The 21,792-nt window shown below is 44.6% G+C and overlaps 3 protein-coding genes across 7 annotated transcripts in view; 2 read left to right on the forward strand and 1 right to left on the reverse strand.

Annotated features, from left to right (window-relative positions):
- Window positions 1-12,896, forward strand: part of LOC6543731 (trichohyalin) — a 42,048-nt gene extending 29,152 nt beyond the window's left edge. For 3 of the 5 annotated variants that reach the window (XM_026977470.1, XM_026977469.1, XM_015158656.2), the window contains 5 exons: window positions 8,053-8,231; window positions 8,289-8,600; window positions 8,688-8,799; window positions 8,878-9,126; window positions 10,021-12,608. In XM_026977470.1, coding sequence (XP_026833271.1) covers window positions 8,180-8,231; window positions 8,289-8,600; window positions 8,688-8,799; window positions 8,878-9,126; window positions 10,021-11,704 — 2,409 coding nt within the window. In that variant the 5' untranslated portion in view covers window positions 8,053-8,179 and the 3' untranslated portion in view covers window positions 11,705-12,608. Of the gene's footprint in view, window positions 1-8,052; window positions 8,232-8,288; window positions 8,601-8,687; window positions 8,800-8,877; window positions 9,127-10,020 lie in introns of all 5 variants that reach the window. The other 2 variants (XM_026977471.1, XM_001973583.3) reach the window with 2 other exon arrangements.
- Window positions 8,819-21,644, reverse strand: LOC6543732 (HIV Tat-specific factor 1). The gene is made up of 7 exons (XM_026977472.1): window positions 21,350-21,644; window positions 13,194-14,015; window positions 12,930-13,132; window positions 9,812-9,978; window positions 9,539-9,725; window positions 9,352-9,488; window positions 8,819-9,294 (listed from the first exon to the last, which is right to left on the reverse strand). The coding sequence occupies exons 2-7, from the start codon at window positions 14,005-14,007 to the stop codon at window positions 9,138-9,140; spliced, it is 1,665 nt and encodes a 554-aa protein (XP_026833273.1). The 5' UTR covers window positions 14,008-14,015; window positions 21,350-21,644; the 3' UTR covers window positions 8,819-9,137.
- LOC6543733 lies at window positions 16,256-21,576 on the forward strand. The gene is made up of 5 exons (XM_001973585.3): window positions 16,256-16,663; window positions 17,663-17,872; window positions 18,353-18,568; window positions 18,630-21,299; window positions 21,376-21,576. Exons 1-5 carry the CDS (start codon window positions 16,525-16,527, stop codon window positions 21,501-21,503), a joined length of 3,363 nt encoding a protein of 1,120 aa, XP_001973621.1. The 5' UTR covers window positions 16,256-16,524; the 3' UTR covers window positions 21,504-21,576.
- Window positions 21,645-21,792: the final 148 nt, after the last annotated feature.

Genomic DNA, 21,792 nt, shown 5'->3' on the forward strand with positions numbered 1-21,792 from the left:
AAAATGCAATCATATAATTCAACTGCCAGTTCGATAAGGATGCCATTTCTCCAGTTCATTTGGCTAATGCAATTTGTGCCACCAAAAACCGCCCACCAATGTGGTTACCCTCTTGTTAATATTCACCGCATATTTTGCGCAACGCCAGGCGGCGACTTTGGTTTTCATCTTTTGGATTTCGATTTTCCATATACATATGCCTCTAGTAGACGGTTTTCATTTACACTTTTTTATATTTATTTCCACACATCGACTTCGATCGCAGACCCATTTCCGCCATTTATTTATGGTGATTCCTTTGAGCACTATCGCCATGTGCATTTTTTAGGGAAAAGAAGTTGCAACTGCATTTACCACAATAAGTTAGCGATAAGGCGTTGGAGTGGCATATAAATTAATAGTAGTACAAAATGAAAAAGTTTACGTAATAATTTCCAATGGCATTTTTGTGGCCTTACAGCCACAATTTACCTAATGCCACCCGAGCAGTATTGATACTTGGCCAATATTTGAACAATTTGTTTGAAAGTCACAGGCACACATACGTACTAGCTGAATTGGTAGAAAAACTGAGTGACTCAGTTTGGAGATGATTCAGTTTCTGCCGTGGATTGGAAACACACCAATGCACAGCTCCATTTGGCTTAGTCAGCAAAGATTTTAACTCATTCCTCTATTTTATGACAAGAATCAATTTGCATGCTATTTGCGATGCCAAAGTTTTCAGTATTTACTTATTATTTTCGCTTTTGACCATATACGTTGCGCTGCCTATGAGAACGTAATTTGATTTTCAGATATCGAGTTTGATTTGTGATTTTTGTGGCGATTCTAATGGCTCGCCTTGACATTTCGTGCTGGATAAATTTAAATATAGATTAAAAAACGACGCAAGCGGCTGGCAGAGTGGTGTCGAGAGCATCATCATCTGACGGGCCATTAGTAAAAAAAAGCTAATGCCACGCCCACTGTCCGCCCACGCTGCCACTCAATCTATAAATATGCCAGACTTTGCATAGCCGTAAAGTCAACAAAAGGCATCCGTAGAATGGGATGGGACAGAGGGATGTGATGATGCAGCAGCTGGCCGGGATGCCAAGGATAATGGTTAAAGGGGAGCTTTTGGGGTGTTTTATGGCAGCTGTGGGGATTCTGCGTGGGGGAGTTGCTGGCGAGGAACGAGTGCAGCAGACCGGTTGCCTATAAATTACAGTCAAACGGAAATCATTTTGCATGCATGTACTGCCTCCTGACTTGTGAAAAGAAAGCATGTCCTGTGGAATTTCCACATTTCAGTAAATAGGCGGCAAAATTTCCACTTGGTCTGCCATTGTCAACACTGCACATACGTGTACGTGATGGGTTCAGCATTAGCCAGGCCATAAACTAACATTCCATAATGCGATTAGCCCCAACAGCACCATGCAAGTGCCCAACCTACCCCAATCTGCGAGAAATCGCAAAATTTCTGCAGCACACGCACAAAAACCAAAGGCGAAGCAACAAATTTTTCAGCCTGAAAGTGATTTCAAGGCAACTCATGTGGATGCGAGATGTGGGTGGTGGCCCACAAACAAGATAAAACTTTTGATTTATCGTTGACACGGACGCCAAGAACAGAAAGTACGAGCAGGACCAGCAACATAACCAAGAGCAGCACCAGGACCTAGGTCCTGCTGGAATTTTGGCCAGCGGGAGGCCACTGAAAACTAACTTGGCACAGAAATGCGTGCGTCGATAACGAAGGCAGGTCATGCACATGCAGAAAAAACACAAGAAATGATTTCGAATTTTAATACGTTTTGCATTGTATTTTTGTTCACAAAAATGTAACATTGTGCGAGTATTTTGTTAAATAACACAATAGTAACAATAGGATTTTAGGCTTTTTTCAACAAGACTCACATTTTCTCCGAGTGTGCCTGCATTAAAGGCAATTACACAGCGACGAATGCGCAGGAGAACGAATTCCAGGCGAAGTGCGTAGGGGGCAGTGTCAAGTGTGTGTCACGACACGCGTCGACAAATTTGTGGGCTCCCAGCCGAAGTGCTCCAAACAAGCCTAAACTTGGTGGAGCAGCTTCCGCCACAGAAGGCAAATGAGGGGGTTGTGGGGGGTTGGGGTCGAACGCACTAGGAAGACAAGAGGCACGAGCAACAATGGGCACCTAAATGGTCAACTTGCTTGCCGGACGCTCGGATAACATCGCCAAAACAATTTACCCACACCAGACACAGCAGCAACAACTCTGAAAGCAAAGTTCTGCAAAATTTGTTGGCTTTGCCAGCCTTAATTTCCACAAATATTAGCTCACTCGCATTTTTTCGTTTGTTCACGTTGGGGCGGGGGGCGGGGGGCTGAACTTGAAAACAATTAATAGAAAATATTTGTGCGGCTTGGATGACGACGCGTGAAAAGCGCTGAACGAAAATACTACAAGTGACATTTTTATGTCAATGAAGTGGGCAAACAAAACAAGCATATCATGGAAAAAACGATCTTAAATGCGGCGGTCGACTTAGCAGAATTTACATCATCGCTGGGTTGGAACAATACGTGCACTCCCCAAATAAACGATTTATTTGGCTTTGTTTTTAATTCGAGTCTAAAAAAAATATAACTAGTAATATAATAATTATTACCTGATAACCAAAATTTAATTTTAGGTTGGTATTTTTTAATACACTACATGTTCGCACATCAAATTTTTTAACGCCAATATGTAGAATTATTGAATATAATATGATAGAATATTTTAATAAAATAATCCTTGCGTTTTACCTTTATTGAAATGACTTTCAATTCCACTTCTTCAAAATGTATAATGTAGAGGGACAAAAACGGTTTGACTTCGTGTCCCAAAGAAAAGCCACCCTATTTTCTTGAAGTGCACGCACTAATAGTATCAGATAGGCTGGGACACCCCGCCGTCGAGTGAAGTATAATAAATTTTGAGCGGCATGACATCACTTTAGTCTACTGCCTGAGTTCCAATTGCCGGTCGAGTACGTGTTTGAATGCTGACGTAGCCGCTGGCGCCTGCGCCCAATGCAAATCTCCAAGTTTATTTGGTCGATGACGCTGTCTTCCAGTTCGACATGCACATACGTACATACATCCAAAATCGGAGAGGTTGGAGAATATCGGAATTGCGGTTACATGCGGCAAGTCAAAGACAAACTTGAAGCGATTGCCGCGGCTGATTATTTGCTGGGGGACCCAAGAGCTCTCGGCTGGGTTATGTCATATTACTTTTGAGTAGGACCTCAAAGGTGCGCACACCTTTTGCCGAGCAGGTAGAAATGATTGATAGGTCGGTCTGCGGATCTCCAACTGCAGCCAAGTTGATTTGTGATGAGTTCTGACGAATTGCCTGTGCTCAACGTATATAGTTCCAATTTATGGCTTTAAGCTTGAAGAACGGCTGATTTTAGGGCCTAATTTTAATTACTCACCCGACCCAGACAGGAATATGAAGAATGTTCTCCATTTGCTTCATTAGGCAGAAGTTCGACCGGAAGGAATTCATTTAAAATTCAATTAAATTCATTAAAATCTGTTTTCGCCGGCGAAACTCTAAATTAATTTCAACTTGGCCCGCAGCAGCAGAAAAACACAGTCCAAACTTTAAATGCACTCAAATTCAACTGAAAATGCAGCCTCATGATGCTCTGGCCCACTGCGTATACTTGATGTCGCGCATACGCCGTATGGGACCACTAATGCTGCGTTGCCCTGCAGCGCCATCGTCCTGTCACAGCAGCAAACACGCAACACAAGACACAATGACTTGTCAGCAACTAAATGACTTTCACTTTTTGCGCTCGAGAGTGAAGGGTATTGTACAGCTTACTCGGGAATTAGGGAAAAAAACTCTTTGCAAAAAGAATGAATTTCTTCCGCAAATATACAAAACTATACTTTGGCAACTATACAACATACTAAAATTTAAAGTTACAATACTCGCATATACTTAGCTCAGTTTCTAGTTACATGTGCATCCAAAATTTGTCTGCGTGTACGCTTAGCTCGGTGTTGAGATGTGTATCGGTGAACAGCTTTGAAATTCAAAGAGGACAAAGTTGAGAGCTGACGATAGCAAATACCGTCGGTCGAGGGCTAAATAAAGAAGGGAAACTTCAGTCAGAGGCTGGACAGATGCGGAGATAGCACATCCAGCCACCACAACCACCACGTGTTGGCTCCTCACCGACAGATTCTGCACAGGTGAAGCATGAAATGCAGGCAATTGCACACAGGTAGAAATGTTCAAGGGTGCAAAAATCGTAGAAATGGTAGAAGCTGTAGGAATGGCTAAAATGGGTGAAATGGCTGAAATGGCAGCTGTGAAAACGTTTCTCGGCTACTTTTTGCTGAAATCGAGGGAGACGGGGCAGCAGTGATTGAGTGGAATCTGGTAGAGATGCGTATAAATTATATTGGCCGTCGACCATTTTCGATTTTCCACATTTATAAATTTCCACATAGCCGAGCAGTTGAAATGCTGCAGTGCAATTTATTGCCACCGTTTCGTCCGGTTTTCCACTGAATCTGAACTACTTGGTGTGGCGCACGTTGTGATTGCATTTAAATCAATGAAATGCGCATAAATTAATTAAGCAGGAGCGAATCACAATCGAAAAGAAAACCATTCGTTGTTTTTATAAATGCTTAACTTCCTATGGCTACAAATTAACCGCACAAAAACATTTACCTTTCATTAAGCCGCAAACTGGTATTTTAGCCAGCAATTCGCTATCGATTTTAAACGTTTGTTTACTTGCTCGCCGAGCTAACAGAATCTATGCAAATTCGTTTGGCAACTTAATTATGCCAACAACGGGTTGTATCCCCGGTAATTGATTACGACATCTGCTGGCCAGGAACTCCCCCAAAGTTGTAGATATGACATGGTCAAGATTAATGCCACCAATTTGTCCACTTCGTACCAAGCCGCATGCTGATCTCTAAGCTTTTTTAATTTATTTGGCAGCCGTTTGCATTGAACCCGACGTGAAGAGGTTAAGTCCAAAAGATGTGCTTCCTTTTTTGCCGTTTTGCCATTGGCGGAGCTATTCAACTTTTGCTTTTTAACTCGAATTCGTGTTCGTATTCGTATTCGTGTTTGGGCAATTTGATTGATGGCTGACGAGTTCTGCGAGTGGGTGATGATCTACTCGAGAGATCTCAATTATAGGCAATCATCTTGGTTCGCAGTTCTTAAATTTTCAGCGCTGTTTGTGATGCGATTCTAATTACGACTAAATTACATATCATATATCACCGCATAGGCATAAACACTTCGTGGAAGTCCATAATTTATGCTAATTCCCAACGCCAAGCACCGAAAATAGCAGGTCATAAATGTAAATTCGGCTCCCAAATAGAGGAATACCACTTCAAAAGAAATCGCAGGCCCCCAGCTCATTTATCAGCGTCTTTTTGAGATGGGCGCCACACGTGTGTTCTTTTTTTTGTTTTCTAAGTACGATACTCGTTCTCGTAGGGTATGTTATTCCCTTGGATGTTAAATTTGGAGGCTTAAAACCCAAAGTGCTGATGAGCTCGAATGGGTGGACAAGGCTATGAAAAAGGTTCGGATTTGACAGAATCTGCCTTTAGCATACACATATTTTAATACTTTTTGGGTCTTTCAACTGCCTGCCGTCTGATTGATTCCCATGCTTTGAAATAATTTTGTATGGCTCCGCTTCCCCGAAACTTGTTGATACCATACGATTAATCCGATTCAGCTGCGCAGATGTCGTAATATCCAAACTCGAATTATTGCCGACGCGCCCAAGTTCAAGATCAAGGTCGTACGATTTCCCCTTCATCATTTTCCGCGACATTTGAATGTCGTCTGGGCTCCCACATCAGACTGCATTCGAAGTGGGTCATAAATCAGTCAAATTCCGCCCACTCGCAAGCGTTTTCCTTGCGCCTACTTGTGTGTGGGTGCTGTCTCTCTTTTTATTAGCCACTTAAACGTATGTCGAGTTGTAATAATGTTGACAGAATCGCGGATCGGCGCTGAATGAAGGTCCATATCTACCGGCAACTCTCTCGACATCGCGTCATTGGGGCGTGCAAAGAAACCAGAAGTGAAGTAAACAATTTGGCTGAGGAGCCGCAGGTACGGCTTCTGAACATGACTAAGATCGGTACACTCAAACAATACTTGTGTAATTGGAAGCACCTTCATTTGATATTAATTACTTTGCTGTTTTGAGCAAGTGGTATCTACTTTTTAGGCGGTGTCTGTTCATCAATAAGTCTAGGATTAGTATTTTAAGGCATGGGTACAGTTCACTTCGTAAAATTCCCAACCTATGCTACTTACTACCCATTACTCAAGGCACACCCATCCGTCTTAAAGTACACCCAAGTGGCTTACACGCACTTTATAATTCTGAAATATTTTTCCGTGTATCAGGCCCATAATGAATGTCAAGTCGTCACCAGTGAGGAATTCATTGTCGGCTGCCGTTGGCCAAGAAAAGCCAAGAGGCACAAGCCGCCAGTGGTGGATAAGCCCAGCCAGCAACTCCGGCCTGTCTGGCGAAGCTGTCAATCCAGTTGGGCCGGCGTGTGTTTGCCACTTTAACTCTTTTTTGCTTTCCCTCCTTCAATTTGTTTGCTTTCGTGGGCATGAATTAATTTACAGGAATTATATATTATTATCCGCGCGCATACGTGTGCGATCGTCTTTGGGGAATGAAAGGGGCGGTGCTGAATTAGCCGCACGCTGAAATGGCTCAATTAAAATGACACAATCTGGCTTATAATTTGCTGGGAGAGTGCAGTTGAAGCCGGTATTCCAGCGCTTTAACTTTTCAAATGATAGATCATTAACTAAGTGTAGTGGTATGTCAAAGGTGAAAGACATGGTACGGCCAAACTTTTAATTAAATTTCGGGCTATCAGTAGATCTTATTTACTCTAGCTTTTATAGTATAGTATAGTTGTACGACAAAATCTGCTTATTTCTTGGACATGTCGGATTTTTAGTAGTTGTTTGAATCTATGAAAGGTATGTATGTCAATCTGGCCATGTCCGTGTGTACATTAGAGCACCAGATCTCGGGAACTATAAAAGCTAAATTGCAATGGCCAATCTCACGCCCACAAATCGTCCAAAACTTGCAAATGTGTGTATTTTTGTATTTTATTGTCTGTCGTGCCAATGGTTCTCCCTTGATTTACAACTCCTTTTGGATTTTTCTTGGATTTTTAAAACCAGAAATCCCTATTAGCTTTTTTAACGTCGAAATACAAATAAACGTCTCCATATTAACAATAAATATATATTTTTATTATATTTTATACCTGTACATATTTAAAGTTTGTTTGTATTTAAAGAGTCAAGTTCAATTTCTTTGAGTATGCTATCTCTTGTGTATCTACCAACACAATTTACTTAAGACCCTTACACGGCAGTTGTTCTAAATATAAGCCATAACAGACCCTTTAAAGCAGTTAGCGGATAAGCCCGCAGCATTTCCAGTCATTTACTTAGTGGTGGAAAAGTGGGTCACTGCAACCGGCACACACACCATTCACACACTCGGCGGCGGCACTTGGTGTGTCAACAAATTTAAAATAGAATGCAATAACAAGCCCCAGTGGCAGTGGCAGCTACAGTGACGGCTTTTGACCGGGTTGTCTGCCACTTGACGAGGTGGTTAAAGTTATGAAAGTGCTAATTGAAACGCCACACAATGACCGTCCAAATGAGCCACTCGATGAGTGGACACTGCACTGACCAACCCAAAGTCGACGATGACCAGTTTCGTGGGCAAAAGCTGTTTATGAATGGGGACCAATAAATAAAATAAATCTGTTCGAATACATGTTCGTCGACTCAATTTGTTTTCGCTGTTGTGGAGGCGTTTGTGTGTCCATCCATCAACGGATACACTTGTTAGAGGCTTCTCCGAAATATATTTGCATAAAACAAACATTTGCTGAAATAAAATTATGATATGCAGACGAGTTGAGAGATTAACGAATGTTCATCGTTTGTTTTCATTTCAAACCCATTTTTCCAGCCTGTCATCCGGTGGAGAGATGTAAGAAGTGGCCAGAGCGAGCATAGTAAAGAGCAACCAGATTCATCCTACCCACGAAGTCAGGAAAAAACCCGGCATCAACAATCATCAAGAAGCAGAAAACAGGATGTGTGGCAGCCATAAAATGTGGAGCTGTCAAGTATTTATCTTAGCTTTATGTGAGTTCTTTCGCATCCAGCCCTTTCGATGATTTATTGAATCTATCATGCCCCCAGTTGCTCACACAATTGCGGCGGAGTTCCACGGAAGTGCAGCTCGCGCCGAAATAAACTTCGAAGGCCCCTCGCCAGCTCACAGTCTGGATGCAGTAGCTCCAACTTCCAGGCCAAAGCGCCGCGTATACGCCTTGTGTCCGCCGAAATTCCATCGCGTGGGAACCGATTGCTACTCTCTGGTCGATCAGCGCAGCAGTTGGCTGGAGGCGCACTTCTTCTGCAAGGACAAAAACGCCAATCTCACAGAGCCGGGCAAACACGCCGACCGCAAGCTGAGACTTTTCTTACAAAAACAGGACGCTCTTTCAGGCGGTGAGTATATCCTTACAAGTTTAATTGCTGCCGGCGATCTTTCCCTGAGTAATATTGTAATAAATAACTCCTGCCTTTCCGCTTTAGAAAAAGACCCGATCTGGCTGGGTGCCACCTATGACCACCACAACAACCGATGGCAGTGGAGCATGAGTGGCCGCAATCTGTCCACCGACTCCTTCAGCCGCACGGATCCCGCGTAAGTGATCTCTCCGATGCTCTTTCCTTTCTTCCTTTATTTCCGTAGATTGATTTAACGCTTAAGCAACAATTCTAGCTATGTGCAACTTATCTCCAACAGCCAACCACTGGATAATAACTGTGCTATCTACGATCCAAGCCTCAAGTACCGCTGGTCGGCACGGCCATGCTCGGATAAGTTACGCTTCATATGCCAGCACAAAATGCCAAAGGTGAGCGGTCCCAATCGGTACAAGATCTACAACCGCTGGAACGCCACCTATCCGAATGAGCAGGCCAACGAGGTGGTACTGGAGATCCTTGAGCCGCGTGAAAACGATCGCAGGTAAATAAAAACTAAGGGGTGGCGTCTCCTGGCAACAGCTGGTTTTCTGGCGAGTTTACGTCCTCCTCATTCTTTTCCTCTGAAGCTTTTTTATCGGTTTCTTCTTCCGCCAAGAATTCATCCCATTTGGATAGCCGTTCATTCGCCTCCACAGCTGATTCATCAATTCTAAGAGATTAAGGAGTTAGCAACTATTTTTTTAGACTAACCTATTTCGAAACTCACTTGTATTTCGTCTTGCCGTCCCAGGATTCGGCAGTTAGTTGTCGCTGTCCAAAATAACGTCCCTGCATCATTTGAATGACGATGTCGGCTTCCTCCGGTGAAGCCATATTTATCTGGGCAACGCCCTCAGGATGGCGCTGAAATGGGACTTATTGTAGGGACATTTCGAGAAACTTTGCTTTCTTACATCATAGATAACCACTTTACGGACCATCCCGCATTTGCTGCACTCCTCACGCAGATTGTTTTGGTACTCCAATATGAGTTCCACTTCCTTCTCGAAGAGCTCTGGAGTAAATAGGTTTTTAATAATCACTGTTTTCTCATTCTTTGACCGTTCGCCACGCATTTTATCTGGACGCCAATCAAATAATCTGAAAATAAGAATGAAAATAATGAATGTCGTTATGGTGTACACTTTCTCAAGCTTTTGATAGAATTTTGATTTTGAATTACTTACTTTTCCTTCATCTTTTGCAATTTCTCTTTGTCCTTCTTCTTTCGCTTGGGTTTCAAAGCGGGGTTGTACTCTCCACGCATTTGGAACTGAGCCCTTTGGACACGAATCTTGTGGCCACGCAGATTGTACTCGTCCAGGATTTTCAGCGCCAGATTGACACTCTCCACCTGAAATAGAAAAATATCTAATTAGTAAATATCTTTTTCTAGGTACCACCGGCGTGTCAAGGCGGAGGATAGTGACGAAGAGATGATTATTCCCGACCGACGACGTAATAACAATCGTCGCAACAACCACAGGAACCGTCAGATCAAGAATCAGAATCAACATCCCAACGATGTGAACTACCAGCCAGCACAACAACGTCAAAGAAATCGTCCTCGTACTTCTACTGTTGCGCCAACCACTACGCAATCGGTTAACCAGTCTAATGATGTTCAGGCTCCCTCCTCCACGCCTCAGCAGATGACCCAGTATGATCGCAAATTGCAACGCCAACGGGAAAGGGAACGTCGCCGGCAGTTGCGTCGGCAGGAACGCCAGAAATTGGCTCGGGAACAAAAGCGCGAGAGGCAACGTCGTCTAAAGGAGGAGCGCCAGCGATTGCAGCGGGAGGAACACGAGCGCCGGCTGCGATTGCAACAAGATGATCCCAAGCCCCAAGTGATAGATGAACTGCGTCAACGCTCTGGTGAGGACCTGGATAAGAAGCAAAGGGACGAGCACGAACAAAAGCTGCGAAATGAACAGGAAGCGAAGCTAAGGGAAGAGCAGCAGAAGCAACGCGATGAACAGGAAAACAGAAACAGGGAGGAGAAGGATAGACTTAAACAAGAGGAGGACGAACAGCAGGCCAGGAAGCACCAGCAACAGCTCAAGGAGAATCAGGAGCAGCAACTGCGCGAATTGAAGGCTAAGCAGCAGCGCGAGCAGCTGGAACGGGATTACCAGCAGCAAAAGCGTGAGCACGAACTCGAGCTACTGAAGCAACGGCAGGCAGAGGCGGACCGCCAGCACGCAGCCGATGAGGAAGCAGAGAAGCTACGGCTACAGCGCATCCAAAAACAACGCGAACTGGAGGCACAGCAGCGACAGGAACGTGAAGAGCAGCGCCGCAAACAGCGTGAGGAACAAGAGGAACAGGATCGCCAAAATCATGCCAAGCGTCTGGCTGAAGAAAAGCGACTGAAGGATCTGTATGCCGAGCGCATAAGGCAGGCCAATACCGAGCGGGAGAGGCAACTGGAGGAGGCACACGAAGCCAAGCGGCGGGAGGAGCTGATGCTGCAAGAGCAGCTACAGAAACAGGAGAACGAGAGGCAGGAGCAGATTCGACGCGAGCAAGAGGAGGAGGAAAAGCGCCTGGAACTGGAGAGGCTTGAGGAGGCACGGCGCTTCGAGGAGAAGGAACTAAAGCGCCTGCACGAGGAAAACCAGCGGCGCGAGGAGCAGAAGCTCCAGCGCGAGCGGGATATAGCACTCCGCGAGGCCGCGGAGAAAAAACTAGCTGAGGAGGAGGAAAGGCTGCGGAAGGAAGTGGCTGAAGAGGAACGCGCAGTGAAACAGCGCCTGGAAGATGACATGCGACAGGCGGAAGAGAAGCTTAAAGCCAAGGAGGCGGAGGAACGGGCTGCCGAAGAGGCCAAGGCCGCTGAGCAGAAGCTACGCGTGGAGGCGGCCAAGAAGAAGGCCGACGAGGAAGTCAAGGCCAAGTTGGAGGAAAAGAGGCGTGAGTATGCTATTCGAATCTCGGCGCTGAGTCTCGAGGACCAGAAGAAGTTTATCGAAATGCGAAAACGGCGCAAGCAGCTTAAGGAGAAAAAGGAGCGTGACAATCGGGCAAAGGAACTGAAGAGGATACAGGAAGCCATGCGATTGGACGATAACGAGTAGAAGTCCACTGAAGTGCAGGCGGCAGTGAAATCACCCCGCAGTAACCAATACTAACCGAGACATATCGATCCCAATTGGTTCCACATACGCACCGTTGCCCTGCCGATCCCTTTTCGATTGTTTTCTTAGTGCTTTAATTAAAACAAAACACAAGATAAACACGCAAAAGTATTATTTACCAGAAGAGAATGGAGAATGGAGGAACACCGCTGCGAAGCAGATTTTGTCGGTTAAGGGGAATCAAATTTCAATTTCAATTGCATTTCGATCGAGCAGGAAACCCAACCTCCATGCGCTTCGCCAGCTATTTTAGTACTGTACAGTAAAGATATACTATATATAGGTCTAGGATATGGACACGCCACATACTCACACAGCACACAGGACACACCGTAAACACACTGTAACCAGTCACGCATGTTTCCTTAATAACCGAACTAGAAGCTAGCAATCAATTTTAGAGCCAATAACCCCACACAAAAAAACAATTTTTAAACTCAAGCACAGAACCACGGAAATATTTATAGCGAGTAAAACGTAAGATTGAATGGAAAACTCCTTTGGGTCAAACTCCTTTGCCCAGCAGTGTCCAAGTCCAATGCCTCCCCACACTCGGTTTGCCTATGGTGTCCTCGAATCGGACACAGCGAAGCAATAATTTACTACTATTAATCTTTTGATAACATCATCGGATGGTCACCGACCAATTCCTAACTTCTAGATTACAAAACTATATTTTACAAAGATGTATGTAATAACTAAAGTATGTTTAAATGTAAATTTTTATGTATTTTTTAATACCTCAAACGCGAAAAGCAAAACAAAAAAAAAAAAGGAAAAAATAACCTCGAAGGCAACTTTCAGCACTTTTTGTTTCGTTTAAAGTTGAAATTGAAAGCTGGCAAGGACGGAAATGAAAACGAAAAAAAAGCAATTTTACAGCCAAGTAAATGCATTTTAATAGTAAACTAACCAATTTTAAATATTATTACTCTACACACGGAAAGGAAAAGCAAATAAAACTAAATAGTCAGCGAAACGTTAGCAAAGAAATCATGAAAGAGAAAAGCAGTACACAAATGTAATACGAAAACATATGATAAATTTACCATATAATATTTATGCAAGATAAATACTAGTTAAGAAGCAAACAAAGTAAAATAATAAAGTTTGAGAAAACACAAAACAAAGAGATTTCCATCTGCGGTTTTAATTAAACACTTACCTTGATGTAATCACACAGGCCATCGCCCTTGATCTGCCCATCCTTTTCGGCATACAGTTTGAGCTTGAACTTCTGGGTCTGTGGATCTCTCATGACCATGCCACACTTGCCCATCAGATCGGCAAACTCATCCATGGAAATGTCCAGGGGCAAATTGGAAACATACACCTTTGTATTCTGCGAGGGATCCATTTCAAACCATTCTAAAATAAGATTATCATTAGAAAGCTTCAGAAATTAAACTAGATGTAGAATTCCACGTACTTGGAGGCTCCTGCGCCTTTCGCTTGCCGGTGGGCACTGCAGTGCTGGTTGCTGGATTGTCTCTGGACATTGCAGCTTCCGCCTCCGCCGTCATACGCTTGAGTTCCTCCTCCTTTCTCTTGGCCTCAGCCGCCTCCTTTTCAGCCTTCTCTTTCTCCCCCGCTGAAGTGTTGTCAATGAATCCATAGTTCATTTGGTAGCGGGCCATGAAATCATCATCGATCTTGGGGAACCAAGCACTCTTGGTTGCATCCCAAAAGAACTCGACTCCATCCTTGTCGGTGTAAGTACGCTCGCCATGCTCATCCACACCGTAGACACCTTCCTGGCCAGGGTTCTGTTGCTTGGGTACCCACACCTTTTGCTCGTCATCCCACTTGTAGTGCTCCGTTTCCGATTCCTGTTTTTTGGGCAACCACTGTTTGGTTCTGGGGCACCACCTGTAGTGCTCGTTTTCGTAGAGATCGCCAGACCCAACTGCTTCATCAGCGCTTAAGGGTTGCCATTGGTTTTGGGTGGGGCACCACTTGTATTTCTGTTTCGTGCTGGGATCCGTGTATATAGCCCCGCCGTCCGCTCCGTAGGTCATGTGCTCCTCGTAAGCGGCAAAGTCCTGAAATGGAGTTTCGTCCGTTTTGTCCTCGGGATTATCCGATTGGGTTTTCTTTTGCACCGGCTTGTCATCAACTTCTGGAACAGAAATGCTGTTGGGAGTCGGTGTTGTTGCTTCCTGCCCTTCCACGTTCTCCCTTTTTTCCTGCGCTTCATCGGATTTCTCCGGCTGCTCCGTTTTACGTTCACCTTCGTCGCTCATTTTGCGTTCTGTAATTAAAGCAAGTCGAGAAGTTGACTATATTTAGTTTCTTCCTTTCCTTTATTACTGCGTGGGCGGGACAGTCGCCTAATTCCCAGCACATTTCATATTTTTTTCCAGGACAACAAATAATCACCACGTGAAACAACAAAACTAAATTGCAGGAACGTGCCCATATTGCTTGACATTGAAGAACAATAAGAGCATTCCAAGAAGCCGCCGGGAAAATAACAAGTTTCTTTTTTGCACCTTTCGCCAGGCGATGTAAACAATTTACACAATGATTGCCATTTTTCCCCCATGTATTCCAGTTTGTGTGTGTGGGTCAAGCTTTGGGTCGGGCAATAAAATGAAATGAAAAGCGCACGCCACTTTTTGGGCGGCATAAGAAAAGACTAACACAAATCCCCAGAAAGAACGCAAACACTAAAGGGGAAAAAAGGACTTGGCTGCCACCAGCCCGCTGAAGGTCAACTAATTTCGTGTTATATTTGGGGCAGGGAACCCTTCTTCATTTTCGCTTTTCGAATCGATTCCTCTGAACTGGCCTGGTTCAATCAACCTTTGGCCGGGAAGTATAATTCAGAAGCCAAATAGATTCGTCAACCTATTGACACATCGCTTGAGAGTTCCGGCAGCTGACTCGCAGGTTCTTGACCGATTCGCTTTGCGTCATTCCCAACATCTTAACCCAATCGAAGAGGGTTCATTGGACTCGGAATAATTGTCACAACTTAAGGCCACTAAAAATAGGCTCAAAAACCACAGAGGTTCCGAGTTCAACGGTCAACGAGTGGGCAGCATTTGCATGTACTCGCACAAGATTCACCTTTTCTGCACAGTCAGCGGATGAAGGCGGATTCCAGACAAGGGTGGGGAACTCCCTGGCAAACTGGCACATGCAACAGAACATACCCACTCCTAACCCACAGGGAAAAGCGAAAAAGGGCGGAGAGCACGGCACAGGCAATTGCAGTTTGCAGGCCAAACAACTTTGTTAGGGGATTCATAAATTACATAGACATTTGAGTACATACTCGAAAGGCTCACATGAAGAAGGCAAAGTGTCGGCATATAATATAGAAAGTTTAGACTCCAAGCTGGGACTACACGTTGCAATGCAAAATGGAATACTGAACTAAATAGAATAAAAGAAAGGATGGTTGCCTCGGCAAGTCAAATCTTATATACCCTTGTAATTATATTTTAAAATAAGAAATAATGCATTCGTTGAGTGCGACGAATAACTGATACCCCTTACTCAGCTAGTGGTAGTGCGAATGAGAAATTTCAACATTTGGTTTGGGCGGTTTGTGGCGTTAAAGTCCGCATGGTCAAAATGGGTTTGTTATATTGATATTTTAAAAGAAATAACTGGCACCTAAATATATCGGATAAGTATACATACATATAATATATAAATATATCAGATTCGGATAAACCATTCTGGAGCTAAGGTGTATAGTCAGACAATTATTCAACCTTTGTCTACACACCTTTGCCATTTTCAATCGATAGGAACGCACTTATTGCATAACCACGGACGGAAATCAAATGAAACCTTCTTGGGATGCCAGCAGAAATCAATTAATTGACGCAAATTGTCTGCGAAAGCCTGCAAATGTGAGACGGACTAGCCAGTTGGCTCAGTTTTATGGCGGCGCCTTGGAGGTCATAAAATAGTTACCCAATTTCGGCTAAACGGCACCATTCCAAAGCCCAAACGCGAATTAATTAACTTTTCAGAAATGTCGCGAATTCGCAGCACACTCGTCCTATCCAAATGTCAACAGGTCAGGGGAAAGGAATTTTGCTTCTGGGGGAGACGAATACGGGACTTATGCGCAGTGAAAGGGAAAAGAAACGACCCAATCACATACAAAAATAACGTTATTTTTAACGTGGCTCGTATTCCGAGAGATTTGCAAACATTACTCACAAATGCCATAAATACCATGAAGGGAAGCGGGTGAACCGAAACCCAAGACCGAAAAACCGAAAAACCGAGTTCCCATACTCGCTCTTTGGCGCACGGAATAACTTAACTCGGAAAAAACGGACAGAGTAGGGTGACTCACTCCTTAGCTGGGCCAAACTCACTCGCTCACATTTCCATAGCATACCTATGAGGGCCAAGCAAAGCCAACCGAAATGGCCTAATATTGATGGCCCGTTTGTGGGTGGTGAGAGTGAGCTGATGGCTAATGGCTAGCCAGCTACCCAGTTAGCCTGCTAGAGTGCTAGTCCTAGTCGTCCTCGCTGACCAGTACGCGCTGAGACGTCCGACTGACCGCAAGTGCCGGCCAGAATAACCACGGAATAAACCGCCTCGGGAATTGGGAGCACGCAACTCCAAATGGCATTCTTGTGTACAGATATGTGCGCCTAGGGGCCTCCCCATAAGCATTTCAAATGCAGCCGGCGAAAAATATGCAAGAGACTCGCTAATGCTAAAATCAATAAAAGTTTAGAATATAAAGTTAAGAACGCAAATACAGAGAGACACAAAATCCCAAAATGGATATACCTGCCAGCGGGGCCATTTTCACCCTGGGCAAATCCCATTTGGCGGAGAATACCCAAAGTTACTTCTACATCAAAAACGATCCTGTGAAGCGCCTGATTTCCGGTCCAAACCAGAGCGCTGTCATTTGTGGTAACTACGTGACCCCAAAATCCTTAGAATGTCCACCACCAATCCATTGACTCCAGTCAAGTGGTCAAGTGGTCTGTTGACTGTGCCCCTTGCATTGCATGTTGAGTGCAATTTTCTTTAAATAATAATAAGCTCCGTCGTTCAGCTTACTTTCACTTTCTTGTTGGCCCAGTCTTGAGTCCGTGCTTTCTGGCCAAGTTATCCGGGTTTTTCGTGTTGTTGAGTCGTCTATTGAATTACTAAATTATAGCCGGCTTTTGCAACCCGACCAATTTTTGACCAGAATTAGGTGTATTGCAGGGGTGTTTTGAATATTTCATCCTGCCAATCCACACCGAAATTGAATACATCCGTCTCTTCCATGAGAATCTTACGCAAAGGGAAAATATTAAATTGGGACAAGTATTTGGAACTCTAGGTATAGGATGCTATATAGTCTGTACTACTTCTTTACTTATTTGAAGTTTTATGAATCGATCAAATGATTTTTGGTGATGTATGAACAAAACAGTTTAAAATTAATGATACATCATAAGGGATATTTCTTTCAAAGTACTATATTTATCCCACACTAAGCCCGTATTACATAAGCTTAAAATCCACGTTAGACCGAGTAAAGCTGACCAAGCACTTCAAATCACGGCAACTTCGACAACTAATGGGGTCAGACGCGGCGTTAAAATACATGAAATATGGAGAAAGCTCACGAAGTAAACCCCCAAATACCGAAACCGAAACTGAAACTAAAGCCGAAGCTAGCGTAATTGAGGCGTTAACTTATGCGGGGGAGCAGTTAAATAGTTGAAACGTTGTGGGATTGAGGGTTTGGCTTATTCATGGGATTGGCCCACACCCACCATGCGCGCACACTTTATCAATCAATAAAAGTCAAGAAAAGGGAACAACCCCCCGCCAAACATAATAAAACAACCAAAAACAAAAGCTGCCAGCAGCAGGTGAAAGCCAAAGCAAATGTCAAACTGTTCTTATCAATTACAGAATCTGGACGGCTATTTGTTTGGGGCGAGAACCACTACGGACAGCTTGGAATTGGTGGCCATGGCGGAGCCTCCGGCAAAAAGGGCGGCGGCACCCACAACAGCAACGGGGACATCGTCACCAAACCCACCTGCGTGAAGGCCTTGAAAACCCTCGGATTAAAGATTTGCGACGTCGCCTTCGGCAACCAATGGGCCGTGATGCTCACACGTGAGTGAATCAACAAATGTGGTGGGAGTTCGTCAACTCGGAGCATGTGGCACCTAAGAAACTGGTCTAACTAAAGTTTTAGTTTTGGGGAAAAAGTTTGGTGAATGACAGCAATTTAGCCATTATTTGGCAGCTTAGTTCTGTTTTTATGATTCAATGAGTAGGATATACTAATATAACAAAGTAGTTAGTAAAAAGACACATTTCAAGGCTTAAAATAAATATAAACTTTTATAAAATTAAGATATCAATTAAATTGGCCAATATAATAGACTATTAAACGGGTATACACATAAAAAAAAAGTTGCATTGCCTAAGTTTAAATGGAATATTCTATAACAATTTTTGTAACGTTTATATTTAAATACAGTAGAAAAATATTAAGTTGAAAAACATTAGGCTACGACAACGTACTTCCACACCATTCTTGATCATTTTAACTAAATATATTTATAATTCGTTTATAAATATTTGCTACAGACTCCAATGAAATCTTTTTCACGGGTCGCAATATCTTTCCCGAGGATACCCATGTGGCCCAGCACTTTACGAGCGCCCAAGTTGATCAGCAGCCATGCGCCATTATCCGCAAGCCTTTCCGTTTGGAAGAGTTCGATGATTACCTGTCCAAGAGCGAGGAGACGGACAACTTTATGACAGTGCAAGCGGGCAACGAGCACTTTGCAGTGCTGACCAGTAAGTATTCACAGGAAAATAGAATCAATGTGAGTTAATCATTCTAATCTGTCTTTAAAAGCCACTGGTCGTCTGATTGGTTGTGGCTCCAATGCCCAACTGCAGCTAGGAGAACTGGAGGCAGACTACGATGGTCATCCTGTGGAGATTCGTCTAGATGCACCGGTGCAGCAGTTTGCCTGCGGACCGGAGTCCACGCTGGTTTTGACCGCCACCGGGAACCTCTTTCTGACCGGCCACCTCAACGAGTTCGTCTTTCCGCGCTTCACCGAGCTGCAAAAAAATCTGCCGCCCACCGAGGCTATCATCTTCATGCACATTTCCAAGACCAGCGAAGTGTACATTGTGACCAATGCAGGCAGCATCTATCGCAGCTTCGAGTCGCTGCGGAACAAGAGTCTGGTCTTCCAACGTTTCTATGACTACGACTGCGAGGAAAACGGACCCATCTGGAAGCTTCTGAAGGGATTCTCCTTCTATGCGGTTCTAAGTAAGGCCAACAAGTTCTTCACTACGTTCTCGGAGAGCGGCCATCATTTGAAGACCTTCCGTGAAATTTCCAAATTTAAGAACCTGCGGCTATTGGACATCGCAGTGGGGGATCAACACGTTTTGGTGCAGGGCATACCGCGCTCCTCGATGTCGTCTGCATCTGTAAATGGATCAGCTGAACCAAATCGATACGTAAGCCGTAGTCTTGTGTTGCAGCCGACAGATGCAAATGGAAACAAAGAGGAGATAAGGACTCACAGCGGAAGAAGCCTTACCAAACAACAGGGTATGGAGAAAACTGAGGATCAATCAATGGCGACTACTGTGGTAGGACTGGCAGCTGTAGCAGGAGCCGGAACAGCGGCGGCCATGGAGGCAGTGAAGCATTTAAATAATGGGGAGAAACCAGAAGAGAAGACAGATTTAACTTCTTACCAGGACTTGAATGCAAATATTGACAGTGCGGAGATTACGACTAAAGAACATAAGGACACAATGGGTTTCGATGAAATTGTCCCAAATTTAAATATTTGTGAAAAAGAGGAAGCTAATCGAATTGAGGAGTCGGTTAGACCTGCAAATAAAAATGAAAGCGCTGCAGATCAAGAAAAATTAGATAGTCCGAACACAGCTGCAACCAGGCAAGCAATCAAGACAAATGATGGATATAAAGAGATGGAGCCAACGGCACCTGTAGAGTCCCCCGTAATATCATCGGATACAAAAGAATCATTAATAGAACTAATCGATTCCCCTGTGAAAACCAAAGGTTCACCAGCAAAAATCAATGAATCTTTAATGAAATCTAACTCAATTCAACTCAACTCTCCCGTCAAGCCCATGGAATCGATGCAGAAGCTACCCACTCCTCCTACACATACACCCACCCCTCCCAAGTCCCCCACAGAATCTTTAAGATCGAATAAATCTGCACACGAGATGCAATTAGTCGATCCAAAGCCGAAAGTGCCAGGCAGCCAGGAAACGCTTTTGCGCCCACGCACTCCATATCCCGAGAGCAGTAATTCCAGCACACCGCAGACGATAAAAAAGACGCCCATACGAAACTTTTCATACGAGTCTGCGATGGACCATGACCATCTGGAGAGGACTTCTCCCGAATTGGTCTCTAGTCTGGACACTGTGGAGGAAGTACCTACGGCCAAAATTCACGTGAACACACCAACACCGCCCACGGAAGACGACGAGCACCTGGCCGTGGAAATAACTACCACGAAGGACTCAACGGACAGCAGCAAAGTGATCAACGAAATACGTTTCATAAACGATGGGGTGGATGTGACGTCCAAAGTAGAGGAACAAATGCCAGACACACCACTGGAGAGCTCCGTGGAGGATCTGGAATCAGATGGAGAGCAGATAATGCAGCAGGTGGAGAAACAAGTTGACAAAATTTTGACGAACTCTGAAGAGTCGGCGTCCAAAGCCGGCGAAGAAGCGGTGGATGTCATGGACTCCACGCGTAACTCGATTCAAACAGCGGTGAGAAATGCAGCAAATGGAGCTCGTGATGCCATGGAGGCTGTAGGCGAACGAATGGCTACTGGAGCTCGAGGAGCCGTGGATACCGTGGGCGGAGCAGTAGGAGCGGCGGGTAAAGGTGCCCAGCGGATAGCTAGCGATGCAATGCACGCAGTAGAGCAAGCAGGAAGTAGTGCAATACATGCAGTGGAGCAGGCGGGCACTAACGCGGTTAAAGCTGCCTCGGAAACAAAGGATTCGATGGGCAGGGCCATGGATTCGGTGACCACCAAGATCTCTACTGAAGTGCTGGGCGCCAAGGAAAACATCTCTTCATTGTTTCAGATAAAAGCGGCCAGGGAGGCTGATCCACAGACCACGCCATGCTCCACACCTCGTGGCGAGGACGACTTGTCCTATAAAGAGGGGGCACCAAAGACGACAACAACGTTGGGTTCTAATGAGGAGGATGAACGAACAACGGCCTCTGTAAACTCAAACCACAATTCCGCAGGACATGGCAATGGCAATGGCAATGGCAACATTTTCGAGCCCAGCAATCCCTTTGAGGACTCGCTGGATGCGGTGGTAGAGCGCAGCAAGAAGGCAATGCAGGAGGACATCCGGGCCATGCAACTCAGGGCAAATTCCCATGTCCAAGCTGTGGCCCAACAGAAAGAGGAAGACGCTAAGGGATTCGTGCAGCAGGTGATGGACAGGCTTTCGTGCCGTAACGAAAAGGCGATCAGGATTGAAGGTACCTATTAATGGACGCGAAGTACAACAAATCTTTAAGTACATACTTACCCAAATCCTTCTTATCCTCCAAACAGATGAACTGCGTCCGCCGGCTGGAAGTCACAACAAAAATACAAACAAAGTTAACAGCGAGCTGAGCTTAACCAATGGACAGGCACATGGCGATCAGTCGCAGGCGTCGCGGGTCTGCACGATTTTATAAAACTTGCACCAGCACTTTTCTGAGCAATTGCATTTGGTCTTGAAGTACAATTTAATAAAAAATAATGCAAGCGAAATTCCTTATTAAGTACTGCACCGCGCAGTGTGACCGTACTGCGGCGGAAGGAAAATACCGCCCAAAAACATAGAAAACTTTGCACGTTCTTATCTGAATGCCTTCAGTGGAACTAGTTCATCAGCGTAGAGATGGCAAACTCGATAGTCACGAGTGGTCACGTTGGCAACGTATTTGTGATTTTATTATACACTTCTGGAAAAAAATAAATTAA

This window comes from Drosophila erecta, unplaced genomic scaffold (assembly GCF_003286155.1).
Source record: "Drosophila erecta strain 14021-0224.00,06,07 unplaced genomic scaffold, DereRS2 tig00000021-arrow-pilon, whole genome shotgun sequence".
Classification (NCBI taxonomy): domain Eukaryota; kingdom Metazoa; phylum Arthropoda; class Insecta; order Diptera; family Drosophilidae; genus Drosophila; species Drosophila erecta.